Source organism: Notamacropus eugenii, chromosome 4 (assembly GCF_028372415.1).
Source record: "Notamacropus eugenii isolate mMacEug1 chromosome 4, mMacEug1.pri_v2, whole genome shotgun sequence".
Classification (NCBI taxonomy): domain Eukaryota; kingdom Metazoa; phylum Chordata; class Mammalia; order Diprotodontia; family Macropodidae; genus Notamacropus; species Notamacropus eugenii.
The window spans coordinates 3,640,872-3,668,491 of record NC_092875.1 but is presented as its reverse complement, the minus strand read 5'-3'; the positions used below and the strand labels follow the sequence as shown (position 1 = coordinate 3,668,491).

Here is a 27,620-nt window from a genome sequence, read left to right as displayed (position 1 = left end):
GGAAACGCAGAGAGGCGGGCTCCGCAGAAGAGCTTCAGAGGATTGGTGGGTGGGAGAGGCGAGGCCGGAAGAGGAAGGATCCGTTCAGACAGAAACGTAGCGTCACTTCCGCTTCCATGTGACGCTAGCGTCTCGGACGCGCTTGCCTCTGCTTTGCCTCCTCTCCGGTTTCAGCCACCACGGGACTAGAGCCCCGCGTCCCCGGCGGAGTGAGTGGGACCCGAAGGTCGGGAGGGCCGGGCCGGGCTGGGCGGACGGGAGACCAGAATGCGCTTGCGTCTAGTTTCGGAGCCCCCGGGGATGTGGCTGGGGAAGGAGAAAGAGAAGGGGGAGCGGCCCAGAAGAGTCGCGCGTGCGCAGAGCCCGCGCGCCTTGGTGTGGCCACGCCCCTTGAGCGAACGGATGATCTGATAGGCTAGGCCAGCGCCGTCGCCCCGCCCCCGGCCCCGCCCCGCGGGCTGTCTGACCCCCGGGACGAGTTCCCCTAACCCCACCTCCTGTGACTCTCCTCCCGGGGCTGCTTCCTGCCTGCCCCCAGCAGCATTCATTGAGCACCTACTGTGTGCCCAGCCTGGAGCAGGGGCAGATGGGCAGTGCCATGGCTAGCGTCCAGCCAAACCTGCCAGCATTTATTCAGCCCCCACTGCATATACACGCTCCCCTCGCGGAGCTCTGACTAATGGGTGCAGGGCAGGGGTTGGAGTTCTGCCTCGGACCCCGGTAACCCCGGTGCCCCCCACCCCGCAGGTCCGAGGTGTTCCGCGAACCTTGGAGCGCCCCTTTAGCCAGGCAGAGGACAGGCCCTCGGGGTCTCCCCCAGGAGGGGCCGAGGCCGGGTCCTGCTCACGGTGCCCCCTTTGTCTGCAGCTCTGCCTCGGGACCAGAGGGAGGGCATGGCCCCCGTGCTCGTGACGGCCAGGACCCAGCAGGTGAGCCGGACCTCCGTCCTTCATCCTTGACCCCCTCGTGCCCTGAGTCCGTGTGGCTTCAGGCCGCCCAGCTGCCCCGTGGTGACACTGCATGAGGCTGCCGGCAGCTGTGGGGCAGGCGGCTTACCTGGCCGGGCTGGGTCCGGCTCCATTCCAGCCTTCCCTGCGCTTTCTTTGGGGTTTTTAAAGCCACAAATGCTTTGATTTCGTTTGTTTCTCCTCTGACTCACCTTCGTGTTGGGGAATTCGCCCCTTTAACCTTCAAGAGGATAGTTTTTAAGATCGATTCTTGTTCCCTTAGACGCTACGTGCATTTTGCTTTTTCCTTTCAGTGTGAGATCGCTCCCTCTGCTTGCTTTTCCTCCTTTGTCTTCACGGTCACACGTGGATTGGCTTCTAGAATCTTCTTTGCTCCAGTCTGAAATCATTCTCCCAGGGATCTCTTTGGTTTGGCTTGACTTTCTTGTAGCTTCAGTGAGGCTGAGATCCATTGGCATCCATTAGTCAGTAGGTGTGTGCTGTTCTCAGCACCGAGGATCCAAAAGCCAGCCCCTGCCCTCAGGGAGCTCGCCCTCTAACGAGGGCGACCGAGAAAGCCAAGATGAGCGGACAGGTTTTCTGTGGGATGAATGGGAACTGAGGAGCGGAAGGAAGGTGCTAGCATGAGGGGGGCCTGGGGAGGGTTTCTGGAGAAGGTGGGACCTTGGCTGGGCCAAGGGTGGAGGTAGACTCTTTCTTCTGCTTTCTTTCCTCTTTTCCTCTGCATTACTTCTCTGAATTTCTGTGTTTGTCATTTCTCATGGCACTATACCATTGCATTTACATTCCACAGCTTTTTAGTCAGTCCCTTGCCTTTGCACGCATAGTAGATTCCCAGCTTTTTGCTGCTGCAAATGTTGTATTTAAAAGTATTGGTTATTTATGGAACCTCTCTGCCATTAATGTAGTTGGGAATAAATCTGAGAATGGGATCACTGGATTAAAAGGGAAAGGGTAGAAGAAAGTAAGCATTTGTGTAATACCTACGACGTGCCAAGCATTGTGCTGAACCCTTTACAAATATTATCTCCTTGGATCCTCACAACAACCCTAGCAAGAGGTGCTGTTGTTGTCCCATTTTCACAGTCTAGAAAACTGAGGCAAAAGTCAATTGGTTTGACCCAGGGTCATATAGCTAGTAAGTGTCTGAGGCTGGATTTGAACTCGGGTCTATTATGACTTCAGACTGAGTGCTCTGTCCACTGAGCCACCTCAGTGTCAAAAGGATATGATCAGTTGAGTGACTTGTGTTTTAGAATGCTAAGTTGTTTTCCAGATGAGTGTATCCCAGGTCCACTTTGTGGGTGGGCTGTAAGATTCCAAATCCTGCAAGAAGTAGGGTTCTGATTCTGTCCAACTTCTCCCCCTTCCACTCCAAGGCCAGACGAGAAAGAGAATAGCTGGTGGATATTTGTTGGTCTTGGATTTCTGAATATTAATTGCCCAGATAAGTCAGTATTAGAAGTGATTTCTAATTTTTTTATTCCCAGTTTCTCCCCCTTCCCATCTAAAACTAAAGGAGACGATAACTGGTGAATGTTGATCTTCAACATAGAAATTTCCCAAATAAATCACTACAGGAAGTACAGTATGTATCAAGAGAATGTTGTCATCTCTTGCTTCATTTATTCTTTCTGCCCAGGAGAGGCAGAAGTGTCAGAGACCCAGATAGGCAAGAGATGAGAGAACAGACCTTGGCAGCAGGTTGGATGGGAGGGAGCCATGGAGGATAATTCCTGAGGAGCCAGGAGTATGGTGGTGCCCTCGACATTACTAGGGAAGGTAAGAAGAGAAGAGACTTTGGGGGAAAGAGAATGAATCCAGTTTCGGACCTGAAGCATTTAAGATTTCTATGAGTCATCCGGTTGGAGATGTCCCATATGCAGTTGAAAACTTGAGACTAGAGAGGAGGAGGAGAGGATAGGGCTGGATAAATTGATCAGAGAATCATCAGCATAGAGATGATAATCCATGAGACCCCTGGGAGCTGATGAGATCACCAAATGAAGTAGGATGAGGGAGAAGAGGAGAGGGCTCAGAACAGAACCCTCAGGGACACATATGGTTAGAGGGCATGGTCTGGAGGAGGATTCTGCAAAGCACACAGAGAAGGAGCACTCATAGAGGGAGGAAGAGAGCGTGCCTCAAAAGCCTAGAGAGAAAGGAGGGTCCAGGAGAGGAGGGTGATTGATAGTGTAGAGAAGTCAGGAAGGATGAGAATTGAGGAAATGACATGAAATTGAACATTGAAGAGTCCATGCCCGTTGGTAGCCTTGGAGACAAGTTTCAGTTGAGGGAGTTTAGAAGCCAGACTGCAAAACATTAAGAGGAGATGAAGGGAGGCACAGCCTCCTCAGGGAGTTTCACCATAAAAAGAGAAGAGAGATGGGATGGAGCGAGCAAAGATGTGTGGACCAGTTGAGGATTGTTTGAAGATGATGGAGATCTTTGTAGGCAGCAGGGGGAAAGCTAGTAGATGGAGAAATTAAGGTGGGCGAGAGTGGCAGTGACGGGGGGAATCTTCTGGAGAAGACAGGATGGAGTGAGATCTTTGGGCATCTAGAGGAGTTCACCTTGACAACGAGAAGGGTGGGGTGGGGGCAGCTAACTGAAACGAGATACAGGGGAGGAAGAGGGAGCTTTTAGTGAATGGCCTCCAGGGAAGTAGGAGGCCAGATTCTCAGCAGAGGGGTGGGGAAGAAGGGAGCTTGGAAGACTTAAAGAGAGATGAAAAGATTCAGCGAGCCCAGCAGAGATTATGAGGTTCCAGTTGGAGAACGCTAGGGCATCTGGGTACTGTGGACCACCGAGAAGCTGGTGGGTGAAGGGGAAAGCTAGGACCCTGCTCACACTCTGGATAATGCCCAGCAGAGGCCATAGTAGCACAAAAGTGCCATATGATTACAAAGTGTGACCCCTGTGATTTTGTTGTCTCTCTCATTAGAAGGTTTGTATCTGACACTGAACACCACGTCTTGCACATAGGGAGCACTTAATAAATATTTATTGGTATGGTCAGAATGTAGTAAACTAGAGGCCCACTGGGTTCTCTGGTGACAGGGCTGGATTCCGCTGGAGGCTGAGCCTTGGGTGCATGTTAACTTGTTTTCTCTTCAAGGAATCAGTTACGTTCGATGATGTTGCTGTGGAATTTACTTGTGAGGAATGGAGACACCTGGCCCCTCCTCAGAAGGAGTTGTACAGGGATGTGATGCTGGAGAACTACAGGAATCTAGTCCGCCTTGGTAAGGACAACTTTCTGCAGTGATCCAGAATCTGCCTTGTGGAGGGGGGAGAGGGGAAAATAAATTTGAGCAGCCACTGTGTGCAGAAACCACAAATGTTCATCTTTGGTAGCCAGGAAGCAGTGTAGTTATGAAATGTTTTGTTTTGTACAACCACAAGCTGGCACTGGGGTGTATTTTCCCTGAAGTTTTATCTCCTTTTTATTCCCTGAAGTCCAAGGTCAGATAATTGCATGAAAGTTTCCATGCCCTCAAGTCAAAGGAAATTACTTTTTCTGGGACCAGATCTACTCTGTGAGGTTTCCCCCATTTTCTGCATGTTGTGAAGGTCTTTTGTAGCACTTTCTGGACCTTACTATCGTACCTACTTTTTCGCAAAGAAAAGCATTAAATTATCAAATGATTCTGTGTTTCCAATAATTTCCCTTTTCCAATAAATAGGACTTACAGTTTCCAAGCCAGATGTGATCTCCCAGTTGGAGCGAAGGGAAGCACCCTGGATGCCAGGAGAGATCCAGAGAAGTAGCTGTCCAGGTGAGTGAGTCACTGTAAACAACCATTCACTCGGTCAGTTTAGGAAAGTGCTAGTAAAACTTTAAATGTGGACATCTCCCCTTGGCTGCCCAGGCCTTGGGAGAAAAGCTGGGATTGTATGGCCTTGGCTCCCTCCTGAAGACTCATCCTGACGTCCACAGCTCAGGGTCTTGACATCTCTACCCTCCTAATGTCCTTCTAGTGCCAGAGAAGGGGATTTCTCAGCAGGGATAGGGCTTCTTCTCCCCTTCTGCCCCCTTTCTTGATTCTCTGCTGTTTTCACCACACAAGAACTAGTTGAGTTCATCTCTCTCTAGTGTGTTGGCCTTTCACAAACCCAACAACGTGGTGTTGTCCTTGCCCCTAGTCTTTTCTTCCCACTGAAGAAGTTGCTTCATTGAGCTGTTTGATGGCAGGCACTTAAGGCCCCCCAACCTTCTGATTTCTATAGTGCTAAAGCGATATCCACACTAGCCGCCATGAATATGCAGGCATGTTTTCAAGGAAATTTAGCAAAATATAAACTCTTCCCCAAAGACAAACCAAAATATTTATTTACATACCAGAAAGCCAATTCCACTATGGTAACAAGGAAGTTTGTACACATTACGAGTAGAAGGAGGACGGCCATCACTAAGTCATCCCTATGTCAGGCCTCCACACAAATAAGCTTCCTCAGGCAAAATGCCCTTCTCTTACCCAAACTTGCTGCTGTGCTCTGCCTGCTGCCTCTGTCTCAGCTCAACCTCCCCCTCTCTCTTCCTGCTCCATCCATTCAGCAAGCTCCTCCCACCATAGGCTCCATGTGACTCAGGCTGTGGGCTGAGCCAAAGCTCAGAGCAGGTCACATGGGCCCATTAAGGGCCAGGGAAGATCTTCAAATTCCTTTAACATTACAGTTTCCCATCTCTGGACACTTCTTTACTGAGATGCCCAGAAATGACTGTGCACACAAACAGCTTCCTTGGTATCAGAAGATAACTGGAAAATGATCTGGGGCTTTTAGTGGATTGCAAGCTCAGATGAGTCAGTACTGGGCTGTGGTGCCATTAAGGGAGCATCGCTGAGAAGGGGGAGGGGAGTCTCCTTGTGCCCAGCCCTGATCAAATCCCTCTGGAGTGTTGGCTTCTGGTGGCGAGATTCAGAGGCCAAGTCACTGCCCTCTACTTTGCAGGATCCACTCGCTGCCTTTTCTGTTTTTAATTGGGACATTTATCCTTTTCTAATCCAGTAATATCTCTCCCATTCAACCTGATATTTATTCGTAATGTTGGTTTTTTTGTAGCCGAAAGACAGAATACTTGGGAAATGTTTTGCTTTATGTGACTAGAAACTGGCCTCTGGAATGTGTTACCCCTGAGGTTTTTATCTCCCTCTCTTATTTCCCTAAAGTCCAAGGTCAGATAATTGCATGAAGAATTTCACCCTCTTAATAAGTCAAAGGAAATGACTTTTTCTGAGATCAAATCCACTGTTGACCCATTTCCTTGCTATTTCAGAGGACTGTGGAAGGGGCTTAGTCATCCCACCTGCTGCCTCTCCCCATGGGATGTAATACACCTCGGCCAGGATATAATATACCCATGCACTTCTTCCAAGGCAGCCGAGGCTCTCTTAAGTTCTCAGTAGTTATATGAAGTATCTCTTCCTTTTAGTCAGTCTAGTTCAGTCCTTTCCAGACCCAAGGTCATTCTTCTTGGCCAAGAAAGGTGAAGAAGAGCTGCTTTCTCTTTTTTCCCTTCTAATCTTAGAATACTCCTATCTTCTTTTGGATCTTTCTTTCTCTGACTTAACTTAAAACAATCCCTCATTTTATTTATTCCAATGCTGTCCTCTACAGCTTTCATGCTATCATCGTGTTGCCTGTCTCTGTTTCCCTTTTCATGTGTTTTACAAATGTCAGTGGGGTGGTGAGTTCCATGTGCATGCATAACCATCTCTTTTAAAAGCTTCCCATCACACTTGTTCATTTTGTAATAAGTAATAACCATTAGCACTGATAGGGTGCTTTGAGGTTCACAGAGTGCTCTATAAACATTCTCTCATTTTATCCTCTCAACTCTGAGAAGTAGGAGCTCTTATTATCCCCATGTTACAGATGAGGAAACTAAGACTGACAGAGGCTAAGTGATTTACCCAGGTTCACATGCTAGTAAATGTTTGAGGCTGGATTTGTATTCATGCCTTTCTGATTCCAGATCCAGCAAGTCTGTGCACTGCTCTACCTAGCTGTGCCTTGAGAATGTCATCCTTGAAAGCTTTCTGTCTTTGATGAATAATTTCATCTTGGACAATTTTGACCCATGTGATACTTGTGGTTTTTTTTGAACCTGTTAAAATCTGTTCTCCCAAAGTCTAAGGTTCATGAAAGGTAGGAGTAGACTCTTCTACTACAAGTTCCAGTGTAGAGTATTCTTTTCTTCCCAAGATTCTCATCATTTCCATTCCAGAACCCAGTTCTGCCTTGTTGGCAAGAATCCAAGTGTAGTTGGTACCTCCATGTTTTGAAGGATGGAATTTTGGAGGTGGTCTAGAAGTCATTAGCTGTATTCTGTTTTAGAGAGAGAGAGAGAGAGCATCAGCAGATGTCCAGATAATTAAAGTCCTTTTGTCATGACTACATCCTGCCAGGCTTGCCATCTGTCTCATTTTCTAAAGTGGAATTCTTGTTATTTTTAACATGACAAGCATGACCATTTCTCCATAAACCCAGATGGAGAGGACAGTCCATACTCAGCTCTGGCCTTTTCATCAATAGTATTTGCAAGTCTTCTGTTCCATTTTTTCCTCCCTTGAAAATCTTTGTTGTAGGGTAAGCAGTTCTTGGGTGTAGCCCTCCCTTGTAGAGTTTTGTGTACGTTACAAGATCTCTTCCCATATTCATATTAGAGGACTCCCGAGCTTGTAGAATCTTAACTCTACTTCTTAGCTACTTGAACTCAATTTACAATATCTGTCATATTTTTTATTTGTTTGAGGACAATAGATCTTGACAGTGACATGTCTGAGACTTGTGGCTTGCTTAAGGGGATGATTGTGGATCCTGTCTTTACTTTGCCTCTAGTTTTAATGGATATCTGCAGTTTTTTTTTTTTATTGTATCTCAAAATAGTATCCAGGCCCTTTTTTTTTCCCCTGTGGTTTTTCAGGGATTCGAGTGCTTTTTAAATTTTCTGTCTTTGACCTGTTTTCTAGGTTGTTGGAGGTTTGTTACGTATCAGTTTACATTTTTATTTTTTCAGCGTTTTGATTTTTTTCTATTTCTTGCTATTTTATGAAGTCATTGGTTTATATTTGGGTAAGTCTAATTTTCAGGAAGTCCTTTACTTTGGCAGAGTTTACTACTTTTCTAAGCTATTTATTCTCCTATTCATTTCATCAGAACTTATATTTCACTTTTTTATCTATGGCTTAATTTCTAGATTGTCATGTAGTCTTTGTGGGAAAATCCGTTTTCTAAATCTCTAGAGTTGTTTCAGAATTACTTATATTTTCTCATAAGGTTGTTGACAGCTTAGATTTCTTCCTTTGAAAAATAGCAAAAAATAATTGTATTTTATAGCGTTTTTCAAGGTTTTCAAAGTGCTTCACAAATAATGTCCTCACAAAACCTGAGAAGCAGACTCTGTTATTATCTTCTTTTGCAAAGGAGGAAACTGAGCCAGAGGGAGTTAAAGTGATTAGCCTAAGTTCACACAGTTAGTTATTGTCTGAGACTGGATTCAAATTTGAGTCCTCCTCCCTCCAGGTCCAGTGCTCTATCCACTGCACCACCTTGCCTGTTCGTTCCTTTAATCACTTCTCTGTTGGGTAATAGCTCTTATTTTTAGATATTTGATCACTTCATTATATATCTTGGGTATGAGAATTTTACTAGAGAAATTTGCTGCAGATTTTTCCCCATTCTGTTCTTCTAAGGGTAGTCGCATTGATTTTCTTTCAGCAGAAGCTTTTCCATATTGCCTATTTTATCTTCTGAGCCATTTGGTCTCATTTGGTCATGAACTCTTCCCCTAGCCTTAGTTGATAAGGGCATTTCCATTTTTGCTGCTCTAATTTGTTTAGTACACGACCTATTGAGATAATGGATTTATTTGAAGCTTATTGTGCCATATGGTATGAGTGCTTCATCCAAATGTAATTTCTGCTAGAATTACTTCTCCAGTTTTCCTGGCATTTTTTGCAAATCATCCTCCCACCAATGCAGATCATAACCAATTTATTCCTACTCTCTGTGTGAAACCATGGTTCATGCTCTATCATATGTTCACCACCTAGTGCTGCCAAAATGCCAGATGTATTTCTTGCTTTCTCCCAACTTCATGAATGGACCAATGCAGTACTCTGTCTCTGTCATACTCACTCTTGCCATGTGATTAACTATAACAAAATATCTTGATGAAGCCCTTTACTCAGGTTTTTCAGAGTTCTTCTTTGGTTCCTCTGCATTTTTCTTTGTGTGATATTCACCTTTGGTTCGTCTGAGGCAATGGTGATCCATATTTCCCTGCCATAAAGCAATATCAGCAAAATGCTAATTTATTAAAGTGCCTTTGTTTTTACGGGAAGCTTTATTGTTTGCCAAAGGCCATCCATATTGTTCAGCTTTTCAGCTGTGGGACAAGTTCATTTTTTGTGCTATCACTGATAATACATCCTTTTGGACAAGCTCTATAAGGCAACATCCAAATGCATGTTAAATCTGGCAGTATGCCTTCATTCATTCTCTTGGTCTTTTGTGGATGGATAGGTCAGACTTTAAGTGATTTTTAAATCTCTTCCACAAGGCTTGCATACAGCATCACAATGTTACTTCCACAGTTCTTAAAATAACTAGATGTACACGTACCAAGATATATATAGGGCCCATAATTAGGACTTGAAAACAATTTTGGCAGAAATAAAGGAAGTCCTAAATAATTAATAAGTAATTTTGTGGGTAGAATATGCCAACTTTAATAAAAATGACAATGCTTCCTAAAATGATTTACAGATTTGATGTTATATAATAGTCAGATTACCTTTAAGATATTATGTAGATTTGAATAAAACAATAACAGATGTCATTTGGAAGAACAGAAGATCGAGAATGGCAAGAGAAATAATAAAGATTGTAATAAATGGGGTCTAGCATTATCAGAATTACATTGTAAAGAGATAATTATCAGAACTCTGAAATACTGTTTAAAATAAAATAGTGAAGTCCAGTAAGTAAGACTCATAATCCAATGTGTCTAGAAGCTGAAGAACACACACTCCTAGGGGAGGATTGTTTTAGAGACAATACTGGGAAAAATAGAAAGTTTGATAAAGAATATTTAGAAAGTAATTTCTTGTCATGGGGAATATGCAAGGCAGGTCCCTGTATATGTACTGCAGGAGTAACAGCACAATTACATTTTTTTCTCATTCAGATTGGGAGGCTACTCGTGAAGCTCAAGAGTTTGCGCTAAAGCTGGGGATTGCAGTAGAAGAATCATCCCAGGAAAGAGGCATGGAGGAGGTTCTCCATTTATCCACCTTACAAGAAACCTGGGAAACTGATGATGCTACATTAGAAAAGGAGCAGAAAAATGAGGAAAAACATTTTTGGCATGTAAAAATAACTCAAAAGAAAGGTGCAAATAAGGCAAGAAGCTACAAATATGATAGAAGCTTTGGTCTGGGTCACATTTCTTTCGTGCGACAGAGATCATCTTTAGGATCAAGCCTCCTTAAACGAGATACAAAAAGAAAGCACTTCAGGCTTTCTACAGACCCAAGAAAATATAATAGAATGTATTCAAAGAAGATATTTTCCAAATATAATGACTACGGGAAATTCTTTAAACATAATTCAGACTTTACAGAAAATCATAGGATGTATAATGAAGAAAAACGTTATCAATGTAATGAATGTGGAAAAGCCTTCAGCCAGAGGGCCAGTCTTATTCAACATCATAGAATTCATACTGGAGAGAAACCTTTTGAATGTAACGTGTGTGGGAAGACCTTCCGCCAGAGCACTGGACTTAATCAGCACCAGACAGTTCATACTGGAGAGAAACGTTATGAGTGTAATCAATGTGGAAAGGCCTTCCGCCTGAGAAAACAACTAATTCAGCATTATAGAATTCATACTGGAGAAAAACCTTATGAGTGTAATGAATGTGGGAAAGCCTTCCGCCAGAGTTCACAGCTTACTCAACATCAGACAATTCATACTGGAGAGAAGCCTTATGAATGTGCTGAATGTGGAAAGGCCTTCCGCCTGAGGACATTACTTATTCAACATCATAAAATTCATACTGGAAAGAAACCTTATAGATGTCATGAGTGTGGGAAGGCCTTCCGCCTCAGTTCACAGCTTATTCAGCATCAGACAGTTCATAATGGAAAAGACCCTTATGCATGTAATGTATGTGGAAAAGCCTTTCATCAGAGAGCCCAACTTAATCAACACCAGACAGTCCATTTTGGGGAGAAGCCTTATGAATGTCATGAATGTGGGAAAACCTTTCGCAATAGTACATGCCTTATTCAACATCAGACAATTCATACCGGAGAGAAACCTTATGAATGTCGTGAGTGTGGAAAAGCCTTCAGATTGAGCTCTTATCTTACACGGCATCAGAGAATTCATACTGGAGAGAAGCCTTATAAATGTGATCAGTGTGGGAAGGCTTTCTGCCAGAGCTCACAGCTCACTCAACATCAGACAATTCATACTGGAGAGAAGCCTTATGCATGTCATGAATGTGGGAAGGCCTTTAGTCAGAAAACAGAACTTACTAGGCATCAGACAATTCATACTGGAGAGAAACCTTATGAATGTAATGAATGTGGGAAGGCTTTCCGCCGGAAAGCAGGACTTGTTGAGCATAAAATAATTCATACTGGAGAGAAAACTCATAGATGTAACGAATGTGGGAAGGCCTTTCGCTGGAAGACAGGACTTACTATTCATCAGAAAATTCATAGTGGAGAAAAGCAATATGAATGTAATGAATGTGGCAGTGCCTTCCGCCTGAAAAGACAACTTACTCAACATCAAAGGCTTCATACTGGTGACAAACTTTGTGAATGTGATCAGTGTGGGATGGTATTTAGCCAGAGCAGAAACCTTATTCGACATCAGAGAATCCATAGTGGAGAAAAACCGTATGAATGTAACGAATGTGGGAAGGCTTTTCGTTTGAAGGCACGTCTTACCAAACATCTGACAGTTCATACTGGTGAGAAACATTTTGAATGTAGTGAGTGTGGGAAGGCCTTCCGCCAGAAGACACATCTTACTGAACATCAGACAATTCACAGTGGTGAAAAACCCTTTGAATGTAATGTATGTGAGAAGGCCTTCCGCTTGAGAACACAGCTTATTCAACATCATCGAATTCATACCGGTGAGAAACCATTTGAGTGTAATGTATGTGGGAAGGCTTTCAGTCACAGGACAGAACGTAATAGACATTATAGAATTCATACGGGAGAGAAACGTTATGAATGTAATGAATGCGGGAGGGCCTTCCGCTTGAGCACACACCTTACACGGCATAAGAGAATTCATACTGGTGAGAAACCTTATGAATGTAATGAATGTGAGATGGCCTTCCGCCTGAAAGCACAACTTACTCATCATCAGAGGATTCATACTAGAGAGAACCTTTAACAAGGTTATCACTTAGAAAAAACTTTCTTCTGGAACAAACAATATTAATACAGGACAAAAAAAGCTTGTCTATATTATAAATACAGAATGTTTTTTATGAAATAGTAAGAATTTCTTGCTGAGAAGCCATATGAATTTAAGCAAAGGAATAAGTTAAAGGATTGAACAAAAGGGAAACCTCATAGGTGAAACAGATTGTTTTCTGTTTTTCCCTCAGTAGTGGGCCCTTTTTCTTTCTCGTCAAAGCCCTCTCCAACTTCCCATACCCCAGCGATTGATTTAGATTTTTAATTGACGTAGACAGTTATATCATGGAACCTCAGCTTCATCTACAATTCAGGAAGTATGGATTCTTCACTTTCTGTCAAACTCCCTGCAAAGGTTTATTTAGAATAAAAAGGTCCATTTTCCACTGGAAATAGTTTGTTATTGTTGTTCAGTCATTTCAGTCACGTTCTCTGTAACCCCATTTCATATATTCTTGGCAAAGATTCTGGAGTGGTATGCCATTCCCTTCTGCAGCTTAGTTTACAGATGAGGAAACTGAGGCAAACAGGAATAAATGATTTGCTAGTGTCTGCATCCTGATTTGAACTCAGGTCTTCCTGATTTGAGGCCTGGTACTATCCACTGCAACACCTAGCTTCCCTCAAAATATTGTAAGAGTTTATAAAATTCAGTCTAAAAATATATTCTAAAATAATTATCTGAAGCTCCCTAAGTATGGGTATGTTTACCCTCAGATCAAACTTTGTTTCAGAATAGTGCTACTGTGCCTTGACCTTGGAAAATTATAGTTGAATCAGCATGTGACAACATGGGCTCTTGATCTGCCAGTGTTAGGAGGGATGGGGATGAGTAGACACCTCCAAGTGGATCCTAGTTCTCTAGGTCCTTTATTGTGAACACTGGATCCAGTGCTGCCAGGGGGCCAGACGTAAGCATTTGCTCATTCTCTCACTTAGCAGTTCTTTTACAATCATAATTCTGTTTCTAATCCTAATTACATGAAGATATGTAGAGAGGGAATAAAAAAACTTGAGGATCCTCAGCTCTTCCTTTGGACTGTGGGAAGCTGTACTCTTAGGAACATGGGTTCTGAATTGTGAGTATGATATAATTTCTCGGTCTTAAGGAAGGGACCCCTCAGGGTCCATGTTTTCTACTGACCTCTTTTTCCTTAGTTCGGGAATAGATGGGAATTGCATGTCCAATTCACTGATCTGCTCTTTATCTTATTGATGTAAGCATAAAGAAATATAAAATGTCCACTAAGTACCGCTTTGGGAGCATCCTTTAAATTTTGGTATGTTGTCTAATCATTTAATGAAATTATTTATTCTATGATTTGTTCTTTTGACACATTTATTCTTTAGGATTAGATTATTTAGTTTCCAATTATTTTAAGTTTGTTTCCATGGCCCTTTATTGAACATACTTTTTGTTGCATTATGGTCTCAAAAGGATGCATTTAATATTTCTGCTTTTCTGTATTTGGTTATGAGGTTTTTGTGCCCTAATACGTAGTCAGCTTTTGTGAAGGTGCCATGTACAGCAGAGAAGAAGGCATATTTCTCTTTATTCTTACCCAATTTCTTCCAGTGGTGTATCATATCTAACTTTCCTAAATTTTTATTCATCTCTTTAACCATTTTCTTGTTTACCTTATAGTTAAATTTATCTAGTTCTGAGAGTGGGGAGTTGAGGTTCCCCTCCTAGTATTAGTTTTACTATTTTCTTCTTTAACTCATTTAACTTTTCCTTTAAGAATTTGGATGCTACTCCATCTGGTGTATATTTGTTTACTATTGATATTACTTCATTGTCTATGATACTTTCCAGCAAAATGTAGTTTTCCTGCTTATCTCTTTTAATTAGGTCTACTTTTGCTTTGTGTAAGGTGATGATTATTAACGCTGCTTTTTTTTACCTCATCTGAAGTACAATAGATTATGCTTCAGCCTCTTATTTTTATTCTGTATATATCTGTTTCAAATGTGTTTCTTGTAAACAACATATTGCTGGATTCTAATCTGTTCTGACCACTTCTGTTTTAAGGGTGAGTTCATCCTATTTATATTTCTTTCCTTCCATCCTATTTTCTTATCTTTCTATCCTCTCTCTTTTTACCCTGTCCCTCCTCAAAAATCTGTTTTGTTTCTGACTAATCCACCTTAATCTACCCTCCCTTCTATCAGTCTTCCTCCCCTTCTCTTCTCCCCTTTTCCTACTTCCCTGTTGGGTAAGATAGGTTTTTATTGCCAGTTAAATATATTATTCTCTTTTTGAGCCATTTCTGATGAGAGAAATGTGAGCATTGCCCACCACCTCTCTCCCATCTTCCCCTCCTTTGTAAAAGCTCTTTTGTGCCTCTTTTACGTGAGATAATTTTCTCCATTTTTCCTCTCCCATTCCCCTTCTCACAATGCATCTTTCTTATCCCTTAATTTTACTTTTTTTTAAATTATCCCATCATAGTCAACTCATATTCATGTCTATGTATACTCCTTCTGCCGTAATAACAATAAAGGTCCTAGCAATTATAATTATCATCTGCCAATATAAAAATGTGAACAATTTAATCTTATTGATTCCCTTATGATTTTTTTCATGTTTACCATTTTATGCTTCTCTTGAATCTTATTATTTGAAAGTCAAATTTTCTATTTTGCTCTAGTCTTTTCATCAGGAATGCCTGAAAGCCCTCAGCTTCATTGAATGTCCATTTTTTCCCCTGAAGGATTATACTCAATTTTGCTGGGTAAATTGCTCTTGGTTGTAATCTTAGCTCCTTTCCCTTCTAGGAGAACATATTTCAAGCGCTCTGATCCTTTAACATGACAGCTGCTGAATCTTGTGTGATCCTGCTAGTGGCTCCACAATATTTCACTTGTTTCTTTTTGACTGCTGGCAATATTTTTTCCTTGACTTGAGAACTTGGGAATTTGGCCATAATATTCCTGGGAGTTTTAATTTTTGGATCTCCTTCAGGTATTGATCAATAAATTCTTTCAATTTCTCTTTTACCCACTGGTTCTAGAATATCAGGGCAGTTTTCTTTGATAATTTCTTGAAAGGATGATGTCTGGCTTTTTTTCTTTTTGATAATGGGTTTCAAGTAGTTCAATAATACTTAAATTTATCTTTTCTACTTTTCTAGGTCAGTTGTTTTTCCTTTGAGATATTTCACATTTTCTTTTTTTTTCACTTGTGTGGTTTTGTTTTATTGTTTTTTGGTGTCTCCTAGAGTCATGAGCTCCCTCTTGCCCAATTCTAATTTTTAAGGATTTCTTTTCTTCCCTGGATTTTTGTGCCTCTTTTGCCATTTGCCAAAATCTGTTTTTTAAGGTGTTATTTTCTTTAGTATTTTTTTTGCCTCTTTTACCAAGCTGTTGACTGTCTCTTCATCATTTTCTTGTGTCACTTTCATTTCTTTTCCCAGTTTTTCCTCTCCCTCTCTTGATTTTTAAAATCTGATTTGAGCTCTTCCAGAAATTCTTGGACATGTATGTATCCAATTGACACTATTTTCTTTGAGGCTTTTCTTGTAGCAGCTTTGACATTGTCTTCTGGGTTTGTATCTTGATCTTCCCTGTCATTGTAGTAATTTGTTATGGTCAGGTTTCTTTTTGTTGTTGTTTGCTCATTTTCCAGCCTATTTCTTGAGTTTTAACTTGATGTTAAAGTTGGGCTCTGCTCCTGGGGTGGAGGGGACACTATCCCAACCTTTAGGTCTTTTAATGGTACTCTCTTCAGAGTTAATCCGGGGGGTCTGTAGATTTTTGGTGCTTTCAAGGCAGTGTGATCTAAGGAGAGATGTGGTCATGCTCTTTTGGCCTTTACCCAGGAGAGGACCTTGTTTCCCTGTAGTCACCATTGGTAGCCCTTCTCCTGGCTCTGGGACCATGGAGGCCCAGGGTCTCCACTCTCCTACAGCCACAATTGCTAGTGCTCCCCTCTGTCTTTGAAGTGAGAACAGGGTCCCTCTTCCCCTGAGAGAAACCATAAGCACACCTTCCCACCCTGTAACCGAGACCCTCAGGGCCCCTTCTGCCCTGAAGCCTCAAGTGCTATCATTCCTTTTGAATGATGTGGACAGTGACCTAGAACTGCACATGGGTATTGCAACAGGGTCCTGAAATCAGTGGTTACAAAGGATCCCTGGCAACCTCCTACTGACTGGTTGTCCAACCTCACACACACACACACACACACACACACACACACACACACACACACACACACTCCATAGGCTGAAATCTGAAGATGTTGCTACCACCAGTGTGACCATCTCCAAGGCCTGCTATTGGCCATCTGGTGTTGCCTGTGCTGAGTGGTCTGTGCTGCTGCCCTTTAGGCCTGACCACCACCTGGTGAAATAGACCTTTCCTGTCGACCTCCTCAGTTGTCCTGGGCTGGACAGTTGTTTCACCTGACCTTTTGTTGGTTCTGTTGTTCCAGAATTCAAGTTGAGCCCTTAGAATTATTTAGAGAGGAATTTGGGAGAGCTCAGCTGAGTGCTTTTCTGCTCCACCATATTTTCTCCCTGAACAAGACTGTTTATGACACCTCCCAACATGTGGTCATCCAGCTATTACTTGAAGACCTCTTATCAATAGGCAACCCTTCCTATTTTTCAATTGGTCTGTTAGAAAGTTTTTATTTCAAAGTTGAAGTTGCATCTTTATAATTTCCTGATATCATTCTTACTTGTTTTTTTTTTTTGATTTGGGTCAGGGCTAGTTTAGTCTAAGTAAGCTTGGGGTTCAAATATGTTGAAAAACTTATGAACCATGAATGCAATTAACACTTTTAAGATTTAGAAGGATACAATTCAAATGAAATGACAATACACCCCTCTGCCTCCATCATGGCAGTGATTGTGCTAAGTCAAAGACATCTGTGAAAGACAATGAGTTCTCTTAAATTTTTGGCACCATATCCCCACAGACAAAGTCTCTTATGCTTCAGGCAAAAAAAAAAACAATGGCCCTTCTATACTCTACTTGTGGGTAAGGTCAGAAAAATTCCCGAGAGGATCTTTCGCCATTAAAGTAACAATTTTGAATTCAGGATGAAACCTAGCATAAGCAGCTTTGGAGATGACAATACAAATAAATAATTATCTAGAAAGTACAGTTGCTGGAGTGGAGGCAACACGAAAGGCAGTTAGAAGAATGTCTCATTACAAAAGCAGTGATGACCAGGAGCAACGTCAGGAATATCCAGGTCACAGCCAGATCAGGAGCATAACTTAAGTGCTCCAATTGTTTCCCTCACAAATACTTACCTGTCCTGAGTCTCATACGTGCACCCTGACTTCAGACAGCACTTATGCTGAACCCCTGCCCCACAACCATCCCTGTTTGGAAGACCCTTTTTGAGGATAACAAACTTTCATCCCTTTACATGTTCCTGTGGCACTTGTGTGGAAATTACCAAGAATTTGGTAATCACTTTTTACAGGCCATTTCCCATTATGATTATGAAAACAATTTCATCTCCCCCATAGCTTTCAAAAGCAAGGCACCTTCCAATAATTCCACTCCTTTGTTGTCCAGAGCATTTCTAGGAAGTTGTCTAAGTTACCGATTTAGGGGAGGGAAGAAGTCAAATAGGTGAAAATTAAGGCAGGGTGACATCCTTTTCCATAGGTTTTATAAAATCTTGTGAGATGACAATAGCCTCAAGCCTGCAGGACTACATGGGAATGAGTAAGGAAGAGCTGGAAATGGTTCAGTGGCTTCATATCTCAAAGCAGTCCTCCTTTGTAGGTGACTTCCTGAAGGTGAGGTCTAAGAGAGTACAGGACCAGAGAGCCCTCCTGCCTTCAACCCTGAGAATCAGTTGTATGATGCTAAAGGCCACTGCCTAAGGATAGTATGAAAGAACGAAAATAGCAAATGTGATAGCCACATGCTTAATCTTGGACCCTCTTCTGGTAACCTGAGCACCCTGATTAGAGGTAACAGTGTCTATAAAAAGTAAGGGCGTTAGTGACTCCAGGCTGAGTCTTCCATGTACCCTGTGGCTGCAGGAGCCAAGCCAAAGAAAGCATTCTCAAGGTGATATGGGACAAGTCCAGTACATGACTCCCTTATTGAGAACAACAGCTCTTAAGATAAACCAGCTCCAGCCTTTGCCCAACCAGAGAGAGTAGCTCATGGGCATTGTGTTATGCTTCTTGTAAAGAAAAGCAGTCAACCATAATTTCAGATGAAGCAGCAGTACATATAGACAAGATAAAATGAGATAAGGGGGGAATTTGCAATATGCTTGAAAGGCAGCAGATAATGAATCAGTATTAATAATATATATATATATTTACCTAATAACACTGAATCAAAATACTTAAAGGAAAAAGCAACCAAAATCTAGGGGGAAATAGTTCTACTCTAAGTGGTGGGACTTTATTATACTCCTTCCAGACCTAGACAAATTAACCAAGATAAAAGACCTGAATAAAAGAAAAATAGAGATGATAGATTTCTAGTAATTAATGTGAATAGAAAGGCATTTACGTGTTCTCAGCTACATATGCCATGTACTGAGCCATATCTAATCAAAAAACTTGTACCTCCCCAAAATGTAGAAAAGCAGAAATACTATACATATTACTGATCACAATGTAAAAGTGACTGGCACATGATAGGTATTTAATAAATGCTCATTAATTGACAATATTCAATAACAGACTGAAGACAATTCAAAAATCTGATAAGTTAAAGAACAAATTATAGAAATATGAAATTTCATCAAAAAATAAAATACTAAGATAGCTTATCAAAACTTATGAAATGCAGGTGAAGTAGTTTTATGGGGTAAATAATTTCATCAACAACAAAAATAAATCAACAATTTGAAGGTGTAGTTTTTAAAGTGTTACTAGTAACAAATTGAAAGCCCTCAACTAAGTAATAAAGAAATTCTGAAAATTAAAGATGAATAAAACTTGAAAGCAAAATGACTGTTGAACTCATAAAAATAGGAACTGTTTTTAAGAAAACTCATAAAGTTAGTTACTGCTTGAAGAAAAGGGTGGAAAACCAAACTGGTCATATCAAAATGATAAAGGAGAACTCAAAACAATTAAAAAATAAAATTATCAGAGAATACTGTACCCAATCAAGTGCTAAGCAAAATGGACACCTAAAAGAAATAGACAAATAACTTACAAAATATAAAATACCAAGATTAACAAAAGAATGATTACTTAAATAACCTAGTATCAGAAAAAGAAATCAAACAATCCAAAAAATGAGCTCTTAAAAAAACTTGAGACCAAGTGAATTCTCTGAACATTCAAAGAACAATTCCCATTAATGAAGAAATAATATTTATAAAAAGTGCTTAGCACAATGCTTAGCACATAGGCACTTAACAAATGCTTATATACTTATATGCAAATGCTTATAAACTCTTTGTAGAATCATCACCATAAAGATGGTAATTAAATCCATAAGAGCTAATGAGACTACCAAGTGAAGTACTATAAAGAGAGAAGAAAAGGGGGTCCAGGACAAAGCCCTGAGGGACACCTATGATAAGAGGACATGATCTGGAGGAAGATCCAGCAAAGGAGACAAAGAAGGAGCAAACAGGAGCACCAGGAGAGAGTGGGTGTCCCAAAAAACTAGAGAAAAGAGTCTCAAGGAGGAGAGAGTGATCAACTGTCAAAGGTTGCAGTAATGGCATAGTTCAGCTGATGTGACAAATCTGTAGTGCATCCATTCAATGTGATTTCAGAATCTTCTCCACCTTTGTTTGGCAGAATGAATAGGAGAAGGAAGACTCTGGATAGTGGAACTAATCCAAGGCTGCAATTTGTCAGGGCAGGATCAGCAGTGCAACGGGCAAGGGATTCAAGAGAAAAGGATAGTATAGAATTGAACTGATTCACCAAAGGGTCAAGATGGAGGAGAGTGTAGCCAGTGCAAGAGTGATACTCTGGGACGGAGGGGTTGGAGGTCCTGATGAGAATGAAGAACACTGTTAGGGTTTGCAAAGCAGAGGGAAAGGTGGAACAATAACATATTATGATCAGATAAGGGATATCAGAGCGCATGAATGCGAAAGTGGTATATTTGAGGGTGTACCATCTCTGTGCAGCTGATATAGGGTGGAGGAATAGATCATGGAAAATGCTTATGCTGAGGAACTGAGGAGATAAGGGTGTTTAAGGGAATCACAGTATGTATGTTGAAGTTCCATAATATAAGGGTTGTTGTGTACTTGTCCTTCATTTTTGAAGAGAACTGTGATTTCAGGGAAATGATGACATGACTTGCAGTTGACTTTGATTCAAGTGAGAGAAGGCTCTGCAAGATCACCAGCCTCACTTTCTCCTCCAGAGCCATAGGGGTCCAGTGGCCAAATATTCATCAGGAAGACTGTAGATGACCCAGTATGCAATTGGCCATTTTAGGCTAAGACCTTTTCAAGTACTCACCTATATAGAGATAATATTATATACATACATACATAACACACATATGTTATATAATATGCATACATATATAATATATATGTATATACATACACACACATACATATATATGGGTAGACACTGAGGAGAGAAAGAGAAGGAGGGAGAAGGTGTTTCTATCTGCCTGGGCTGGAAAAAAATTACACATTATGATTGTTGATTTTCCTGCTCAGAATTCAGTATGTCACAGGGAGTTGTTCAGAGGATTATATTGAGAAAGCTAGAAAAATTGCTCAGTTCACTTTGACATCAAGATTCTGCCACCCACCTACCCTGGGGTTTGAAATAAAGTAAAAAACAATCCTTGCCTTCAAGGAGCTTACAAGCCTATAGTGGAGACACCATACAAAAAACAATGCCTTGTCTTATGGCTATAGTGAGCACTTCTCCATTACATCCAATGTGTGCTCCAGATTTTAGACAGATATTGCTTATATTAAGGAAAGGCTATTTTATACAGAAATGGGTGTTAGATTTTTCTAAAAGTCTTTAAAGCATTTATTGATATATCTGTAACAAAGCAGGGCAGATACCAATAGAGTTTTGTCAAGATAACTCGTGGGTCACATCAAACACTTTTTCAACAGTCCAAAAGGTGATTCCACATGTGGACATCACCAAATGGTCACTATAGAGGGTCAATATAATCAGATTTGATTATATACTTTGCAGTCAAAGGTTGGAGAAGCTCTATGCAGTCAGTTAAAAGAAGACCTGAAGCTGACTGTGGCTCACAGCATCGGCTTCTTCTTGCAAAATTCAGACTTAAATTGAAGAAAGTAGGGGAACCATCAGACCATATAGGTGTGACCTAAACAACATCCCTTGTGAAAATGAAATGGAGGTGATGAATAGATTTAAGAGATGAGATCTGGTAGACAAAGTGCCTGAAGAACTATAGATGGAGGTTCTCAATATTCCATAGGAGGCAGAAAACAAAAAAACATTCCAAAGAAAAAAGAAAGATAGGAAAGCAAAATGGCTGTCTTGATGAGGCTTTATAATTGAAAAAAAAAAGGAAAGCAAAAGGGAAAGGAGAAAGGGAAAGATATACCCTAGTGAATGTAGAATTCCAGAGAATAACAAGGAAAAAATAAGATTTTCTTAAATGAGCAAGGCAAAGAAATAGAAGAAAATAAAACAGGGAAAGCGAGTTACCTTCAAGAAAATTAGAGATAGCCAGGGAAAATTTCATGCAAAAATAGGCATGATAAAAGATAAAAATGGTAGGGACTTAACAGAAGCAGAAGAAGTGTCAAGAATACACAAAAGAACTATACAATAAAGATCTTAACATCACCTGTCACCCCAGTGTTGTGGTTACCGATCTAGAGTCAGACGTTTTGGGGAATGAAGTCAAATGAGCTTCTGGAAGCATTGCTCACAAGAAGACTGGTGGAGGTGAAGGAATTCTAGCTGAGCTATTTACAATCCTAAAAGATGACTGCATTCAATGTCAGCAAATTTGGAAAACACACCAGTGGCCACTGGATTGGAAAAGATCAGTTTGTCCCCTTCCTAAAGAAGGGCAATGCCAAGTTCAATGTTCAAACTACCGAACATTTGTTTTCATTTCACACACCAGCAAGATTATGTTTAACATCCTGCAAGCTAGGTTTCAGCAATATATGAACCAAGAATTACCAGAAGAGCAGGCTAGCCTTCAAAGAGGTAGAGGAACTAGAAACCAAATTGCCAACATTCACTGGATTATGGAGAAAGCAAGGGAATTCTAGAAAAATATCTACTTTTGCTGCATTGACTACACTAAAATCCTTGACTGTGTTGGATCACAACAAAATATGGCAAGTCCTCAAAGAGATAGGAGAACCAGATCATCTTACTTCTCTCTCAAAGAACCTTTATGCAGGCCAAGAAGCACAGTTAGAATTAGTCATGGAACAACTGATTGATTTAAGATTGGAAAAGAACAAGGCTGTATATTGTCATCTTATTTATTTACTTATAAGTAGAGTACATCATGTGGAATGCCAGGCTTGATAAATCAAAAGCTGGAATTAAGGTTGCTGGGGGAAATATCAACCATCTCAGATGTGCAGATGATACCACTCTGATGAACATAAAGTGAAGAATTAAGAAGCTTCTTGAAAAGAGTAAACGAGGAGAGTGTATAAGCTGACTTGAAGCTTATTACAAAAATACTAAGATCTTGGCAACTGGTCCCATCACTTCCTGGCACATAGAGGGAAAAGAAATGGAAGGGGCGGAGCCAAGATGGCGGAGTGAAAGCAACGACTCACCTAAGCTCCTGGAAAAACTCCTCTGGATATCTCCGGGGGGAGAGTCTGACCAGACTTTGGAGGTGTAGAATCCAGTGGGTGACGGACTTTGACGGATTCGGAGCCCAGGCTGGACCGGAGGGTCCACGGGAAGGATCTGTTCCGCGGGGGTAAGACCCCAGCACACAGCACAGCGCGGTCAGCGCGGCAGGGCGGAGGGGACCAGAGGAGCCCAAGAGTGGCGGGCGAGACCAGCAGAGCAGGAGATAAGCCAGGCCAAGCCGGTGAGAGCCACTGAGTGCCAGACATCAGCGCAGCAGCCCTTGAAATCTTCAGCCTGAAGACGGATTTCGGTGGGTCACTACTTGAACTTCCAGGAACTGGGATGGCAGAGTGATCAGTAAGTGCTCTCTCCTCCCCCCTGATGACCGTGAGGGAACCATAAAATTCTTCCCCAGATTAATCCTGGATCAGCGGGAACAGCAGAAGGGGGCGGGTGGTCTCATAACACCAGAGGCTGGAAAAGTGGCAAAGGGGGATTCTTCCTACTGTGGTGGAGGCGATCTGGAGGGGCAGATGACCCAGGGCAGAGAAAATTCGCACTGAGACCCAGGCAAGCCTCAGAGCCGGGAGACGAGCCCCAGGAGGGGCGGGAACACGCGTTAGCTTCTAGGCGTGCCCCAGCCCTCCAGGGGAAAAGGGAAGACAATAGGGAAGCTGGGATCACCATCCCCTGACCTTGCTTTTGCCTCAAGTCAGCTGAGGAGATATCCTGAGACCAGACCACACCTCCCACACACCTAACAAGCTAACTCCAGGGTTGATCTGGGAAACAAAAAACAAAAGCCTGCTTTTAGCCCAGACACACATCAGCTCAACTTAAAGATCAGTACCTTCTGACTGAAAGAACCAAAAGCTACAACACTCAGCCAACATCATGAATCGGAAAAAGCAGACGAAAAGTGAAAAAACCATAGAATCTTTCTATGGGGATAAGGACCAAAACACAAACACCAAAGAGGTTAGAGCTGAGACTGTACTTCCATCTGAAACCTCAGATGGGACTATGAATTTCTCGCAAGCACAACTAGATTACCTGGAACGTCTGAAGAAGGACATAAAAGAAAAACTGGCCAATGATTTTAAAACTATAAAAAAGGAATTCACTGATGAGAACATCACCCTGAAAAAGAAAATTGAAGAAATGGAAAAGGAAGTTCAAAAATTAACTGGAGAGAATAATTCCCTAAAAGGAAGAGCTAATCAAATGGAAAAGGAAACCCAAAACCTAACTGGGAAAATCGGTCGAATGGAAAAAGAAGTACAAAAATTAAATGGAGAAAATAGCTCCTTAAAGGGAAAAATTGGTCAGATGGAAAAGGAGATGGAAAAGCTAACTGAAGAAAACACTACGATGAAGATTAGAATTGGGCAAGTAGAAACTAATGACTCAATGAGGCAACAAGAATCAGTCAAACAAAATCTAAAGAATGAAAAGATAGAAGAAAATGTAAAATATTTAATTGGAAAAACAACTGACCTGGAAAATAGATCCAGGAGAGAAAATCTAAGAATTATTGGCCTGCCAGAAACCCATGATGAAGAAAAGAGTCTGGACAATATCTTCCAGGAAATCATCAAGGAAAACTGTCCAGAAGTACTAGACTCAGAGGGCAAAATAGTCATCGAAAGAATCCACCGTTCCCCTCCCGAAAGGGATCCCAAACTCAAAACCCCAAGAAATATAGTTGCCAAATTCCAGAGCTATCAAGTGAAGGAGAAAATACTACAAGGAAAAGAAATGGAAGCAGTGGTAGAGTCTATATTCTTGGGCTCAAAGATCACTGCAAACTGAGACTGTGGCCATGAAATTCAAAGATGTTCCTCCTTGGAAGGACAGTTGTGACAAATCTGGACAGCATACTAAAAAGCAGAGACATTGCCTTGCCAACAAATGTCCATCTAATCAAAGCAATATCTTGCTGTGAGAGTTAGACTGTAAGGAAAGTTGAATACCGCAGAATCAATGGTTTCAAAGTGTGTTGCTGGAGAAACCTTTTGAGAGTCCCTTGCACATCAAGGAGGTCATATCAATCAACACTTAATTCAGGTCATTTCCTGAAAGGTCAAATATAGAAGCTGAAGCTTAAATACTTTGGCTACATAATGAGAAGATGGGACTCATTGGAAAAGACCCTGGTGTTGGGAAAGATTGAAAGCAAAATGAAAATGGGATGGCAGAGGATGAGATGGAGTGATAGCATCACATGAACATGAACTTGGCCACACTTGGAGAGAGTGGAGGATAGAAGGGCCTGGTGTGCTATGGTCCTGGAGTCATGAAGAATTGGACACACTGAATGACTGAACAACAATAATGACAGCTAAAATCCCCCAGGCCTCCACTCTGTCTAAGGACCAAGGATGTTACAATTTACACCTTTCCCAGGGTTCCTTAGTACCTTTGAAGGGGGCTTACAGGCTTCTAGTCTCTTTGTCTTTGGCTCTAGGTCTCACCAATGGCATTTCCTGAATTCTAGGAGGTTTCCTGCACTTCAGTTCCATTTAACTACTTCAGTCAGAATAGCTTTTACAAAAGGGATATTTACGTCAAAAGTCTAACAAGAATAAACATAGGAACATTCACCCTTAAATTCACCTTAATCTCTGGGGAAGAGAGGAGGATTAGGTTCTCAGTTTAGCCCACTTTCTGAATAGCACAGTCCACTTGGATTGTAGTGCCCTGGTTTCTCCGGATCTTCCTGCTGACCTGGTTACAACATCTGGTCTGGAATTCTGCCTGCAAAGTCTCCATGATCTGGGCATTCTGGGGAGTACTGCCTGCTCCTGGAACAGATAACACACCAAAACAAAACCCAAAGTCTGATTCTTTCAACTACAGGGTAAAAAGGAGAGCGCATTTTATTGTCCCAATGTAGTCTTTTCCCCCTGCCCTCAGTACATAGGTGAACTAGACTTTGACCTCTCTGGGTGCTGTGGAAAAAACTTTCTCTATCTGGTGTATTATAAGAGGATTTTGTTGTTATTTTTAAATCACCTTTTCTATTGCCTTGAGCAAGGCTATTTAATTTGTAGGGAAAATCATGTAGCCAGCTGAGGCTACAGAATTTGGCAGAAAGTTCCAATAATTAACTCATGATGATTATTAACTGGTTAGGGGTAAAAGAACTCTCATCTCTGTTTTAAGATAAGCTTCTGTTAGACTCACTCATATCAGTTTCCCAGACGCAGCTTTCCCCTTCGATGTTTGACGTGTAGACCCCTTCCCTATTTGCTCCAATCCGTTTTCCAAGCTATCTTTGAAGGTAAATCCTAGTTGTATATTCGTTTTTCGGATGAAACTGGAAATTCGCTTTAGCTTCAGAAGAATTTTGTCTTAGTGGAACCCGACTCTGTGCTGCAAGAATATAATAAAAGCCTGCTTTTTGATAAAAATGACTGGTAGCCGCCGCTAGCAGTGAATGCTTGGACAGCTCCATCCCAGGGAGCGTGAAGACGCAGCCCATCTTGCACCCACAGCCGAAGCCTGGCAGCTCCAGAGCCCTGCCCCAAGACAGTGCGTACCGATAACAAAGAGGTGATTATCTAACATGACCGTGTTGAGTCAGATCCTGCCCTTCTGACGTAAGCCTTCCTCCGCCTCCTCGTGGGGCGGCCGCGCTGCCAAGGGGCCAGCGATCAGGCCGCTCGTTGGGGCTGGGGGCCCGCCGCCTCGCCCGCTTGGCCCTCAGGCTCCAAGGTCTCCCTGTCCCTCTGGGAGCACGTGCTCTCCGTCCGGGATCCAGACCAAAATCCACCACCAGGGGGCGGGGCGGGGGGCCGACGCTGGGCATGCGCAGACGTCGCGCTCGCCTGGCGAACTACTTTTCCCAGCGGGCTCTGCGACTTCAAGCGTGAAGCTCCTGTGCGGTGGCCATGGAGACGGAACCGGCCGGTAACGTGAAGGGGCGCGCGCAGCGTCTCTCGAGGATTGGTGGGGAGAGGGAGGCGGGGCCGGAAGGGGTGGGCTCTGGCGTTCCTTCCGCATTGTCGGGGCAGCCCTGGAGCTGTCCGAAGCGGAGCCGACCCCTGCTTGATTGTTGGAGTGGATACGGTCCGGAGACCGGAGCGCCGCCAGCGTGGACGAGGAGGCCTGACCGGGACCGGCCCGCCGGGCTGCGGAAGCGGACTTCGAGTCCTACCTCTGCGTCCAAACCCCGCCGGACCATGGACCCCTTGCCCCGCCGCCAGGTGAGGGGGGGCGGGGGGAGGGGGAGCTGCCCCTGACCTGGCACTGGGAGCGAGGGCTCCGGGGACTCCCCATCGCTGCGCTCGCCTCCCAGGGGGGCCCGTGAGGAGCCTGGGGCGGACCGGGCTGCGCCTCCGGGACCAAGTGGCGCTTGGGTCTGTGCATGTGTGCCTCGAGCGGGCCGCGCACGTGCCGGCGCCGGCATTGTCCTTCCCGGGGCGCGGACGTTGGCTTCGTGATCGTGGGGTTCC

At 42.6% G+C, this 27,620-nt stretch overlaps 2 protein-coding genes and 1 long non-coding RNA gene across 7 annotated transcripts in view; 2 read left to right on the top strand and 1 right to left on the bottom strand.

The window, feature by feature from the left end:
- Positions 1-110: 110 nt before the first annotated feature.
- On the top strand, positions 111-12,814 carry LOC140498839 (uncharacterized). 4 transcript variants are annotated; one of them, XM_072599626.1, is made up of 5 exons: positions 111-209; positions 748-929; positions 4,087-4,213; positions 4,655-4,747; positions 10,162-12,814. In XM_072599626.1, the coding sequence occupies exons 2-5, from the start codon at positions 894-896 to the stop codon at positions 12,393-12,395; spliced, it is 2,490 nt and encodes an 829-aa protein (XP_072455727.1). In that variant the 5' UTR covers positions 111-209; positions 748-893; the 3' UTR covers positions 12,396-12,814. The 4 variants fall into 4 exon arrangements, with proteins under 4 accessions (XP_072455727.1, XP_072455726.1, XP_072455728.1 ...); XM_072599625.1 differs by having other exon boundaries at positions 117-209; positions 868-929; XM_072599627.1 differs by having other exon boundaries at positions 149-226; positions 868-929.
- LOC140498842 (uncharacterized) lies at positions 4,742-27,209 on the bottom strand. Of its 2 annotated transcripts, none has more exons than XR_011965189.1 (4): positions 26,706-27,209; positions 26,350-26,538; positions 25,780-25,967; positions 4,742-9,254 (listed from the first exon to the last, which is right to left on the bottom strand). It is a non-coding gene; the product is annotated as an uncharacterized lncRNA (long non-coding RNA). The 2 variants fall into 2 exon arrangements; XR_011965190.1 differs by having other exon boundaries at positions 4,742-7,298.
- The window catches only part of LOC140498840 (uncharacterized), a 19,972-nt gene continuing 19,531 nt past the window's right edge, over positions 27,180-27,620 (top strand). Inside the window, exon 1 of the mRNA XM_072599629.1 lies at positions 27,180-27,371. Coding sequence (XP_072455730.1) covers positions 27,348-27,371 — 24 coding nt within the window. The 5' untranslated portion in view covers positions 27,180-27,347. The remainder of the gene's footprint in view (positions 27,372-27,620) is intronic.